The sequence below is a fragment of the Pteronotus mesoamericanus genome, unplaced genomic scaffold (genome assembly GCF_021234165.1).
Source record: "Pteronotus mesoamericanus isolate MK-2021 breed Mesoamerican mustached bat unplaced genomic scaffold, CSHL_Meso_final scaffold_636, whole genome shotgun sequence".
NCBI classification, from domain to species: Eukaryota; Metazoa; Chordata; class Mammalia; order Chiroptera; family Mormoopidae; genus Pteronotus; species Pteronotus mesoamericanus.
The window spans coordinates 1,379,364-1,392,437 of record NW_026555324.1 but is presented as its reverse complement, the minus strand read 5'-3'; the positions used below and the strand labels follow the sequence as shown (position 1 = coordinate 1,392,437).

The 13,074-nt window shown below is 46.8% G+C and overlaps 1 protein-coding gene across 1 annotated transcript in view; it reads left to right on the top strand.

Moving 5' to 3' along the window:
• The first annotated feature begins 1,326 nt into the window (after positions 1-1,326).
• CFAP92 (cilia and flagella associated protein 92 (putative)) overlaps positions 1,327-13,074 on the top strand; it is a 37,304-nt gene continuing 25,556 nt past the window's right edge. Inside the window, exons 1-7 of the mRNA XM_054562132.1 lie at positions 1,327-1,591; positions 4,844-5,034; positions 5,634-5,847; positions 8,893-9,024; positions 10,119-10,204; positions 11,764-11,773; positions 12,003-12,140. Of these exons, the coding sequence (XP_054418107.1) occupies positions 1,327-1,591; positions 4,844-5,034; positions 5,634-5,847; positions 8,893-9,024; positions 10,119-10,204; positions 11,764-11,773; positions 12,003-12,140 (1,036 nt within the window). The remainder of the gene's footprint in view (positions 1,592-4,843; positions 5,035-5,633; positions 5,848-8,892; positions 9,025-10,118; positions 10,205-11,763; positions 11,774-12,002; positions 12,141-13,074) is intronic.

The following is a 13,074-nucleotide window of genomic DNA, read 5'->3' as shown; positions in this document are numbered from 1 at the left end:
GCCTTCTACAGAGGGAGCAGCAGCCAGGACTCCGGGAGGGGGTGGATTTTGCAGTTGAGACCAGGATTTAGAGTCAGTCTGGATTTCAATCCAGTGCTGCCACACACTCCCTGTGTGACCTCAGGCAAGTCACTGCACCTCTCTCAGCCTGTTTCCTCATCTCTGGTTGGGCTCACGATCACTAACAGAATTTTCGTGAAATTTTAAAGACATCAGGGACAGGGGCAAAGTCTATGTGAGAGAGGTTTGATTGGGCCGGAGGTGGGGGTGGGGCGGGGGGAGCTCAGTTTGCAGAGCCCCTTGCTTGCTTTGCCTTTATCCCACATTGTATGTAATGGTCAGGAGTATCACAGGTGCTCACGTTCAGAGCAGAAATTTTTTTAAAAGACTGAATGAGTGAGCCGGGTGAATGAGACGACCAACTGGTTTCCGAATTTGGTTATGCCAAACCTTGTCTGTGCACGGGACCGGAGGCCACTGGCTGAAGCAGGAAGTCCCGCCGGCAGGGGAGACCGCCCCGCCCCCGGCGTTGTCCCTCCGTCTCCTAGCAACTGTCAAACACAGTTGACCGGCTAGTCCCGCTGGCCTCCTCGCCCAGGCAGCTGGCTGTGCGGTGGCTGTGCGAGCCCACTGACGCCTCGGCCGGAGTCCGGGCCGTTGACCAGGTCATCCACGTGCAGGTACCGTGGGAGCCTTGAGGGGGCCGTGTTTCCCACCTGCCTCCATCCCCGCCCCCTCGCTGCATCCTTTTCTTAGCTTTAGTCCAGGTTCTGCTTCCTTGTGTCTTGAACCGCCCCCCCCCCCCCCCCCCGCCCTCAATGCCCTTCTGTGCCTTGCCTCGGGGTTCTCGCCCTCCTTTGCCTGGCCAGGCATTTGCACATGCTACCTCCTGGCCTGGCTAGCGGCTCACCCCGGGCCTCTCTGAGCAGAAGCAGGGGAGATTCTGCTCCCTCCCCGCGTGGTTCCTGAGGAACTGCACTCCCTCAGTTTAGGCATTCCAGAAGTGCCAAATTATTGCAGCTGGGGCCAGGAGAGGGCAAAAATTCAAGTTGGAGAAACTGGGGCTGCTCATTATCAGAATTACTACCAGGACCATTCTCTGTGGTTCATCCATTCATTGACTAACTTTATTGAGTGCCTACTGCATGCCAGGCAGTGTCTGAGGCCTTGGCCATTCAACGGAGAGCAGGATGAAGGGAGGGAGGAGGGAGAATGGTGTTCGTTCCTGAAATAGGCCGGGCTGAACTCCTGGGAGCAGAGGGTGCTGACAAAAGCACCTTGTCTCTTCCAGCAAGGAGTGCCGGGCGAGGCGAGGCACTCTGCAAGATGTCACTGAACGCCTGGGACTGGGAGGATGAGGACACGATGAGCATGGGGCTCGTGTCCTCCATGGGCAGCTTTTGCCCGTCCGTGAGCGAGTGTGATGTGGAGGACTACCTGAAGGTCCGGGCCCAGGCCCAGGAGTCAGATTCTGACCAGCATTACAGCAGCATCGAGTCCTCAGACGGGGCCACCAGCACATTCATCTCCGACATGCCTCAGGTGGTCCCCTGCAAATTCATCATCTCACTGGCCTTCCCAGCGAATGTCGGTAAGTGCCAGGGCAGAATCCCTACACTCTCTGCAAAATGCAGGTGGACTTTTTCCTGGAGTTAAGGCCACATGCTCCCTCCACCTATTTTCCCAAGTAGGGTGCTGGATTCCAGGAACAAAGTTTAGGCAAGAAACTGCAATTTTAGGGGGCCTACTGTGGGCCAGGCAAATAAGTGGTTGTGTGATCTTCACACACTAACCCTAAGAAGCAGGTCATGCTATTTCTGCTTTTTGCAGATGAGGAAATGGCAGAGAGGTTAAGGCCTTGGTTCCCATCTGCTAATTGTGCATCCCCTCTTTTCCTGATTTAAAGTACAGATTCTCAGGTGTATTGAATCTCTGGGTATAAAAGTATATCGATGGCTCATTAGTGCAACAATGCCGTGTAATAAACCCAAAACAGCTCCCCAGTTCATTGGCATCAAGCAGGAATCCCTCCTTCTCCTGGATGAGCCGGTTAGAGAATCCAGCCTGGGCTCCTTGCACTGGCTCTTCTCTGCTTCCTGTGTCTGTCACCCTCCTTCTGGGCATGTGGGCAATGCAGACACTCATATTATGGAAAAGCAGAGACGCAGCAGAGGACAAGCCCAGTCACCGAAGCACCCCTCTTTTGGCACCTCCCACCTGCTAACATTTTATTGGCCAAAGCAAGTCATATGGTTGAACCCCAAGATCAGGAGCAGAAGAGTATTCCCCTTTTATATACTTTTTTTGTTTCTTTAAACTACCCCTTCCCCATGATAATTAATTTTAGCTTCTCTTTGTATCTATCTGTCAACAGTTGCTTCACATGTTTTGGATGTTATTTGTGTAGGTGTATACCATCTTTAGAACTGACCAATCTTCTTGGTGAATTATCTTTTGTCCTAAATGGTAACCTCCTTTATCCATGTTTTCTCTTGGGTCTATGCATATCAAGCAAAAGACTTCTGGCAAACACCAACTAAAGAAAATTGGTGCTTACTCTATCGCGTTAACTCTCACATCTCTTGCAGCATCTCATAGACTGGTTTTTCTTACTTTGGTGCGTCTTCCAAAGGTATTTACAAAATATATCTCTGTGCAGCAGAGGTTTATGAGGCCTTGCATTTATGAGAGTCATTTTTGTTAATTTATTTTCCAGTTACTCTTGGCACACAATATTACTTAAAGAGTAGAACATAGTGATCAGTTACGTACTTTACACAGCGATTATCCCAATAGGTCTAGCAGCAATCTGACCGCATCCATACATAGTTATTACAACATTATTGACTATTATTTCCTATACTTTACATTTTCATGACCATTTTTATAACTGGCAACCTGTGCTTCTTAATTCTTTTTACCTTTTTTATCCATCCCTTCAACCCTCTCTCATCTGGTGACTATCAATTTGTTCTCTGTATCTAGGAGTGTATTTCTGTTTTATTTATTCATTTATTTTGTTTTTAGTCTTCTTATCATGCCAATATCTTTGGAGGACATGTCTTTGGCTGGATATAAAATTCTAGGTTCAATGTTTTTTCCTTCAATATCTGAGTATGTATGGATTTGTTCATAAATGTTTGTACAAATTGTTTATTTAAGAGAAATGAGATTCTACCCATTCTATTCTAAAATTTGCTTTTAAAAAATTTGACGTCTTAGATGTCTTAAGGGAAGTGAGCATATTTGTTTTACTTTGCTGATGTTTTATTTGAAACATCTGTAGAGTATGTTTCTACTTTATCCTGCCTCTTATCGGTGGACATTTAAGTTGTTTCCGAGTTTTTTCTGTCGCCACCCTGGACTAGCCCTCCTAGTGTGCACATCTCTTCGCAGGTGTGTGGGCGTGTCTGCAGCCTGAATCTCAAGAAGTGGAACTGCTGGGTTTGAGGTATAGCAGGTCCTTGAATAATGTTGTTTTGTTCAATGTCATTTCATTATAACATTGATGAGATGCCATAAAAACATTAGTATATCAAGTAGCCTATGATAAAATTTGTTCCATTATAGTCATGCCTCAGTACTCACTGTCTCAAACCCTGCACTCGTCAGATTTTGACGAGAAATGTGTACTTCAGCACCCGGCGCTTGCTCAGTGCTCGTCGCACTTGCTAGAATTCGCATGAGTCACAACACCACCCCACAAGAGAAAATGCTTTGTCATTCGGAACTCAGAACTTTCGGCACCCGGCACGAGTCCTGGAACGGACTAATGATGAGTGCTGAGGTACCAGTGTATGTGGTTGCACCCAAAGTCCAAAGCCTAGCAATGATATTGAGGACGTTCTGTGTGCATTTACATTTTTTATAGATATTGTCAAATTGCCCACCAAAGGGGTTGTAGCAATTTTTCCTCCTATTGACCGGAGGGTCTATATGTCCACCTGCTGACCCACTTGGATTGAATCAGAACAGCCCTGCGAGGCGCAGCGAGCAATCTGATTAGTTGCACCTTCACAGGAAAGTCTAATGCTTACCCACGGCTGGCTAGAGAAGCTTTATTCCCAGCTCTGTACACAAGCTAACTCTTCTGGTGGTGCAAAATTAATACGAAAGCAGTCTCCTGGATGTTAAAAGCTTGACATTTTAAAACCACATCTTTAAATATAGAATGAAATTTGTATTAAGTATTTATGGAGCTCCTAAAGCATCTTCTTATGGTCTGCAAAGCCCCAGCCTGTGGGGGGTTCAATTTAAAGCCCTGGTCTTTGGCTGAAGCCCAGCCTTACTCTGTGCAGTTTTTCCCCATTCACCCCACATTGTGCAGCTTTACTCCTGAGGCTTTGCTGGGCTCTGCCCTCTCTCTGGAATGCCTCCCAGCTCTCCTCCTACAAGACTCTGCTGAGGTTCCCTAAGGGCTTCCCCCGACCCCAGGCAGAGTTTACCCCTGACTCCTCTGTTGTTCTTCAGAGTCTTATTCATATTGCTGGTACTACACAAATCACAATTGCGCTGTGTTGTTTTTGTTTTTTTTTTTAACCTGCTCCTTACTGCCAAGACTAGGGTGAGGCAGATGAAGTGCCCAAGGTGATACATATAAAGAGACCATCATTCCCAGAGTCATGCACTGAAATTTTGCGCCCAGGTGCCTAGTCCTAGCCCAGCGGAGCCTCCTACTCTGCTGGCTGGAGGGCTGCACCTGCCTCTTGTCCCCCAAGCCAGGCAAGCGGTGCAGCATCGTGCAGCCTCCCGCAGCATCTGGCTTTGGTTCCAGGCAACTGTGGGACGGCTCTGCTTTCCCACGTGAAGTTGAAGCAAGACTTTTTAAATCTATCTCTTCTAGGTCATAAAGGAAAGTTTATAAATTTGGTCGAAAAATATAGGAAACACCTTAAAATGGACAAACCTGTTGGAAAGGGCCACCATTTTTACCACCTTGAGTATTTCCTTCTGCCTGATGATAAAGAGCCTAAGAAAGTCGACCTGGTGGTGCTTCCAACAATCGTCAAAGTGTTCCTGGATTCGGGACTAAAGGTGTGTAGCCTTGCATGTAGTGTACAGCCTAATATTCACCACGCAAAGTGTCCTCGCTTCCCCTGGAACTTGCTAGAAATGCAGGACCTTGGGCCCCACCCCCGACCTGCCGAACGACAATCTGCACTGACTTAATAATACAATTCAATGATTTTTTATTTAGATATTTTTACCTAATAATTTCTTTGGTGTTTCAAATGTTTCTGTAGCTCTCGTGATTTCCTTCTGTGTTTGTGAGCCCGCGAGCCCGCGAGTGTGCACAGCTGCCGGCGGCGCGCGCACGCACTCCTGCCGTGGCCCCGTTCGCCCAGGGCCTGGGATTCTGGAAAGGACACTATTTCCAGATCATTGCTCTAACTTGATTTTTTCCCCAAGGGAAACCAGAGGGGTGACAGCACCCAGTCCATGACTCCCATTTCCAGATGTGAGTTGGAAACTGGGAGAGAGACACAGAGGCCAGGCGGGGAGAGCGGCACCCGGCTTCCCAGCCCACGGGGCGAGGCTGGCAGTGGCGGGCGCTCCTGGACCCCCCCAGCCTGCTAGCAGCCCGCCCTGAAAGTCTCTCGGTATTTTTTTTTTTTTTTTTTTTTTTTACACAGACGGTGAAGCCATGGCATGAAGGGGACAAAGTCTGGGTGTCATGGAGCCAAGTTTTTAACATCAACATGACGAAAGAATTACTCAAGAAATTAAATTTTTACAAAATAACCTTGAGGCTCTGGGACACTGCAGACAAGGTTTCGAAAAAAGTCAGGCATCATCGATTAAAAGCTGACGGGCATTCAGAAGATGCAGAATCGTTGGGTAAGTCAGGTATTGGGGTTTTATCTGACATGTTTCTAGGGGCTGTGGCTTGTCACCAGTAACAGGAGAAAGCCGGCGTCCCCTTGATCTCATTTTCCTGGGCCCGCCCGGGCTTCAGTGTCAGTGCCACGTCCCCCGTCCCGAGGCGCGTGGGCCTGAAGGAGAGCCGTGCCTGTCCGTGCCTGCACGTTAGGCTCCGCCTTTTGGGACTCTCTGTCCGTCAGCAGTGCTAACATGGGCACCCCTGCCAAGCCTGACTCCCTGGATAAGTAATGTGTGTTCACTGGAGGGAAAAAAAAAAGGATACTGAAAAACAAAAGGTAAAACTTAAAAAATCCCACTACTCTGAGATACCATGTTAGCATTTTCACATAGACCCTCTAGACTCTTACCTGTGTCAATATTATATCAACCCCAGAAGGTCTCCTTTTAAAGTCTCCTTTTAAATTCCCCTGAAGGAGGGCACTGGGAGGAGTAGAAAGACCCAGGCTTGGAAGTCATACAGCTGAATTCAGTCCTGTCTCCCTGCTGAAGCTGGTGGCCTCGGGCAGGTGCCTGCTTCCTCTGGTCAGATTTATGGAGGCAGCAGTGGAGTGTCCCTCCCCCACCCCCCAGGCACGAGCCATTTGTCTATAAAGAATTTTAAAAAAATAATAAAACACTGTCCATTAAATTATGCCATGGCATTCACTATAAAGATGCATCCCCATTATAAGAGCTGTTAAAAGGTGAAAGCAACATGCATCTGCGAACACGTTGTGATATTATTGCTGTTGTTAGTGGCTTTCAGGTAAGTACGATCATTCTCATTTTATAGTAAGCATGGTGACACTGTCATTTGCTTGAAGTGAATATCAGTGCCACAATCAGAACCCAGTTTTTTGTACCTTGAAAACCTGTCCTCTCTCTGGGTCCCCAGCCTGACTTCTCAAGGATACTTTCTGACATCGGGTGCTTAGGACTTCTAGCTTTTAATCTTTCTAATTTATATCCAGGGTTTTGTTGTTGTTGTTTTTTTTGTCCTCGGCTCTGTCGCCATTCCAGGTCTGATCATTCCTGGTCATGGGACTGTCCTGTGCACTGTACAGTCCTTGGCAGCATCCCTCCAGCTGCCAGAAGTAGCCTCCCAGGAGTGACCATCAAAAATTTCTTTAGACATTGTCCCCTGAGGAGGTGGGAAACAAAACCACCCATTGCTGAGAATCACTGGTTCATATCTAAATGGCTAATCGTAGGGTTCCTGTGTGAGGAAATGGGATCCAGGTAACGTTTCTCACCTGTACCAAAGGAAAGACCCAAGCCCTCAGAGTGTGGGCTCCAAGCCACTTGCATTAGATGCACTGGGAGGGCTGCCTAAACAATGCAGATTCCAGGGCCTGTCCCAGAGCTGCTGAGCGAGAATTCCTGGTTAACGTCCGCCCTGCAGTGGGCTGGCATTGGAGCGGGGGGCTGGGGCGTGTGTATCAGGAAGGCTTCCTGAAGGAGGGGCCATGGGTGCCAAGGCTGGCTGGGTCAGTGGGATTGGCTGGCCAGAAAATGAAGGAGGAAGGGCGTTGAAGGCCCTACAGGGGGGGGCCCACGGCCTTTTTGCTTAGTGTCCTTGACATAAGGGCACCAGCCCTTCCTCAAACACTGGCCCAAGCTTAGCATCACCTGCATCTTACGTTAAATGATTTTTTCTATTAGAAAAATCAGTGTATGTTCGCTTCGTAAAAAATTTAGAAGTAGACTAGCTAAAAGAAGAAAAAATTGGAATCACATGATGCCTGATCAGAGATAGCCGTTGCTAACATTTCCCTGTCATTTTATATGTGGGTACAAAATTTTAACAAAAATGCATTTATTATACATGTTGTCTTAAGTCCTTTTTTCACTTAAAAATGTTTTTCTTAAAACTCTTGCTTTGGGGGAGTGCGGAAGCACCCTAAGAGGTTTGTTATAAAGGAGAGGTGAAATTGTGGGGTGCGCGGTAGGTCGTGTGCCGGAACCCGCCCGCCGCCAGCCTGCTGCTGTTGCAGGGGGCATCCCCGTCAAGGGTTCGCGCTTCTCCCCTGTGAAATCTGCTCGGCCTCTTGGTGTCTCAGTATTGGAGAAAAACACCATCATCCTGGAAGCCCCCCCGCCAAGTCATAGTTGACTCCTGCTCTGTTCTCAACTCTTGGCCACACCCCCCCAGGTGGCTCTTCTCCGTGCACCCAGCTTTTTTTCTGTCTCTGCTCTTCTGTCATTGTTCCATGGTCTTTCTCTACCACCTTTTATCCTGGCTGCCTGGTGCCTTCGTGGGGACCAAGCCTGACTTCTGGGTCCAGCCTTAAAGGCCTCTTGTACTTTGTTTGCCAAGGCTCCTTTCTCGTTGTCACTCCTGCCTCACACCTGGCCCGTCCTCTGATCTCTGAAGACATTGGGCTTTTCCTCATTGTAGGCATTTGGCCATACTTAGGGGGCTCTTAGCCTCATCTCTTTCTCCAAACTTTTATTCTCTCCTTCAGCACAACCTATTTCACCTCTTCTCCCCCACACCAACACATTTCTCGTGGCTTCCATCGTCTCCATTCGCCCACTCACTCCCTTGCTCATTCATCACACCACACATGCTGGGTGCAGCCATGGGCACGCAGAGCCCCACGTTGACAGGAGTGAAAGACACGCATGACAGGATCATCCCCACAGCTGGGGACACAAAGCTCTGGGTGTAGTCCTGGCTTTGCTAAGGCTGTCTGTCCACAGGAAAGCTACTCACATGTCAGATTCCTCACCTGTAAAATGGGGAAGCAGTAATGCTTTCCTTACAGTGAAGTACATGATTAAATGCAGTAACACACATCAACTACGTAATGGTCTTATCTGGAAGAAGCCCTCGCCAGTGGAGGTTTGAGTTTCCTGGTGTCCTGAAGCAGCCCCTTCGGCGACAACTCCAGGAGGCCAGGAGCCCTGCCCCTCTTACCGGTTGCTCCAGGCCAACACCAGGAGAGCGACTGCCACACAGCGGGCATTCCATAAAGAGTTCTGGTTGAGTGAAGCCACGATTCTTTTCTTTTTTATCCTGCATTCTAGAGGAAGTGAAACATCTGGTTTTAAATCAGAGAAGGTTGTCTGAACAAAGCGTTCACACCCAAGAGGACTGGAACCAGCAGGATAGCTCAGGAAAACCAGAAAAAGCAGAGAAACCCTTGAAGTCCCTGCATGGTGAGTAGAGATGACCGTGGCGGGCAAGCTGAGCAGAACCCGCGGCAGGGCAGTGACTGCCGGGCGGTGCGGCGTAGTGCGCGCCCCGGTGCTCTCGGCATCCATCCGCGGCTCCTGTCGGCGCTGAATCGCCGTCCCAGGCCTAAGCAAGCGTGGCCCTCTGTACCGCTCCCTTCTCGTTGTTGATGCTTTTTCTTTCTTTAGTTTCTATTTTTGTGGCTTCCAAAAAAAAAAAAAGACTCTTTAACTATAGAGGTTATATGTGTGTTTTTTCGGAAATTCAGTGAATGTAAAAAAAGTATAGAACAAGCAGGGAAAATAATCGATAATTCCATTATCAGGGACAAGCATTGTACTATTTTGGTTTATCGTATTATGGCAAATTTCTTTCTTTTTTCCTAAGATTTTTCTACATAGAATCCTGAACACATAATTTTGTATTCTGAGATTAATATGTTATTGCATATACTTTCCAATTTCCTTCAGGACTTTCCATAAACTTTATTTGTGGTGGCTAAATACTACTTCATCTGCTGGTAACACTATAATTTGCATAATCATTCCCTGTAGGTGGGAACTTAGGAACCTGGAAGTGCTTTTAGTATTCTCTAATGTAAACAGTGCTGAAGTGGATAGTTAAATAGATAATCAGTGTTTCTTCTTTTTTTTCTTTGTGGGATATTATATAAAGGATGAGAGGCCCCCTCTTGCCTCCATTTGTCCAAATAATTATAATTAGTCTCTATATTCAATCGTTTACTCACTTAATTTTTTAAAAGATTTTATTTATTTATTTTTAGAGAGAGAGAGGAAGGGAGGGAGAAGAGAGAGAGACACACATCGATTGGTTCCCCTGACCGGGACTGAACCTGCAACCCAGGCGTGTGCCCTGACCGGATGTGGGGTGATGCCCGACCAACGGAGCCACACTGGGCAGGGCTACGCACTCACTGCTAACAAACCTTCTTACTGAGTGCTCACCACATGCCAAACTTCTGCCTGGGGCTGGCATTACAATATGTGAAAAGGGCCCTCATTTCTTAGTGAGCTAATACGGAACAAGATGTCAGGAGATATTTGTTAATACATATCAGGGTCTCACTCAGCAGAGCTGGAAACTTCTTCCAGGAGTACCAAGGAAGATGAAAAGCTCCTCAGAACGGAAGACCCTGCCACAATTGCATAAGGAAGGACCGATGATATTTGGGGGAGTGGGAGTGGTGCCCTGTCTTGTACTAATGCTGCAGGCTCCCCGCCATGAGCCATGTAGCTTTTTAGTAAACTCAGTTACATTGCAGCTCACGCAATCCAGGTGAAGTTAAAGGAATGCTTGTGTTTATGAGCACGTGTTTTACATCAGGCTGTGTGCTTTGGCATTTATTACTTCATCTCGTTTAATATTTGTAATGATCACTGTGAAGTGGCAAGTGATCGTTTTCTCCATTTTCCACACTAGGTGACTGAGTGGTTAAGTAATTCGCACAAAGTTCTAAAGCCAGAATCCTTGGGGATTTGAGGAGTGTTGGTAAAGCCAAGGTCCCAACCCACACCTTCGGACACTGAGCCCACAGCCCTCTCTGGCTGAGAGCGCACCTGCCCTTGGCCCCTTGGAGCCTAAGGAGGGCCTGGGGAAGGCGTGCCCTCGGATTCGGGGGGGACCATGGTTAGAATGGATGTCCAGCCGGTGGCTGGGGGAATGGGATGGGTACAGCCAACAGGAAATGTTATTTAAAAATCTTAATTTAAAAACATTGTTTTTTCATTGAATTTATAGATTAATTTTAGGAGAAATTGACATTTTTTACCTTGAGAAGTTCTCTCGTCGCTGATCATGCTGTATCTTTTCACCTAATTCACATCCTCCTTTATGACTTTATTAATGGAGTTAATTTTCTATTTCTTCCTGTAGGTATTGTGCATAATTCCTATAAATGAATTCCTGGATATTTTAGAATTTCAGTTGCTTTTAATTAGAAACTATTATTCTCCATCACAGAGGTGTGGCTGGAAGCGGGTTTCCCCGGTGGCAGGCACTGCTCATGCAGAAGCCTGCGCTCCTAGGGCGGACGGGGGAGAGGCAGAGGCCCGCAGAAGCCAGTCAGGGGCCTGCTTGCTGGTTCCGATTCCTGGTCGGGGTGCGAGCATCCCATATGCTTCTTTGGTCACCCTCTTTCATAATTTGCCTATTTGTCTATCTTTCCCTGTTTTTCTGTTGGGTTTCAAGGTTTTCGTATGGATTAATAAGCTTTATTTTTTACATCGTCTGGATAATTATGCATTGTCAATTACAGGCATGATAACATTACAGACTGAGCTCTGAGCTCTGTTAACTTAGCCTTTGACTCTATGCACAGTATTTTATTTGGTAAAACACTTAACTATTCCTTTCTAGATTGTACTTTTGGTAACGTTTAAGAAATCTTGCCTCCTCTGAACGTCAGCAGGGTCTCCTATGTATCCCTCTAATAATTTTGAAGATTTTGTTTTTCACCTTTAATCTGCAATTTATTTTGCACATGGCATAAGATGTCCAACAGTTTCATTTGCCACCGAGTGGGTGGTCAATGTAATTAATTGACCAGTCCATTCCTCCACACTCTTTTGAAATGCCACCTCTGGCATCTATTTAGTCCCCTTACGTGTGGCTCTGGTTTGGGGCTTCCTAGTTTATTCCATTGGCCTTTATACAACGGAACCAATAGCTCAGGGTAACTTTAGCCCCTTCTGCCCATGTTCTAGGGAGTAGCAGGTGGGGAGTCAGAACACCCTTCAGTTTCTTCCTGCATGTAACTGACAACTGGTCAGCTACCCACATCTAGACATTCTGGCTCCTGGGAAGGGGCAGCAGGACAAAGAACCATCTGTGACTTCACGGAGCTTCCAGAACCTTCCTGAACCCTGCAGCATGTGTGTGTTCACGTGTGGCAGCTTGAACATGAGCTCTTCTTAAGGCTTAGCTCCCTCTTTTGATTTCACAGTTAAATGGAAAGAATCAGACAGGGAAAAGAAAAACCATAGAAGAAGGAAGAAATATTCGGCAGAAGAGGACACAGAAGACCACCGAAGGCGGGGCCGAGGCTTCTCCATCCAGCTGGCGGTGATGCCGCTCCTCGCAGGTAGCCACACCGGTTCCTGACAGTTTCTGGTATTTGTCCCATGTGACCACAAATCCATAAACAGGATGCTCATGGTGACCATGTGCTCTATGCTACCTAACTTCATGCTCAAAGCCACCTTAGCAAAGTGGGAATGTCTCTATTATATATTGAGGAAATGGAGGCACAGAGAAGTTAAATACATTTTTTAAAGATTACATAATGAGTCAGTATGAAGCATGGATTTGAACCCAGGTCAAATTTCAAAGTCTAAGAAAATCTGTGAAAATAACAAATCCTGCCGTTTTGCTAAACAAGATGCTGCTTTTTATAAACATGTTTCTACAGATTTTTACAAAAACATCTAATAACGGAAATTAGGAAAGGGAGCTTGTATTTATGTTCCAGCTTTTACTTCTCACAGCAAACTCCGGTCTTGCCAACGAACGTGTGGTGGTGGTGTCAGGGGTGCTTGCCATTGTCACCAATTTTTTTCAGTGAGGAATCAAAACTCAGAGAAGTTAAGTAAGTTACCTGAGGTCACACAGCTCAGTGACAGAACAAGGGTTTGATTGTTTTGCTTTGTAAGATCTATCACAAGTTACAAAGTAGGTTTTCCACAGTTTGATGACTAATAAATAGGTATTAATTAAATTCATATGTTTTGATGATGGAAAGCTCAGGATATATTTTGGGTAAAATTATGTGACTTTGTCTTTAACAAAAGGGGGTAACGTGGCCAAAAGAACCCTTTCGTGTTTCTCCTTAAAGAATAGCTTCACACCTACTTCACTGTGGGGTTTTTTTCCGGCGGAGGCCATTGTGGTGCATGTGCTCCTTCTACTGGCCACTCTGCAGAAGTGCAGGCCTAGGTCTTCTCTGAGACGGACCCGGCGTCCAGTTCCACAGGTGCTGGGAAAATGCTAATTCTCACAGGCTCCTGGGTCGATATGGA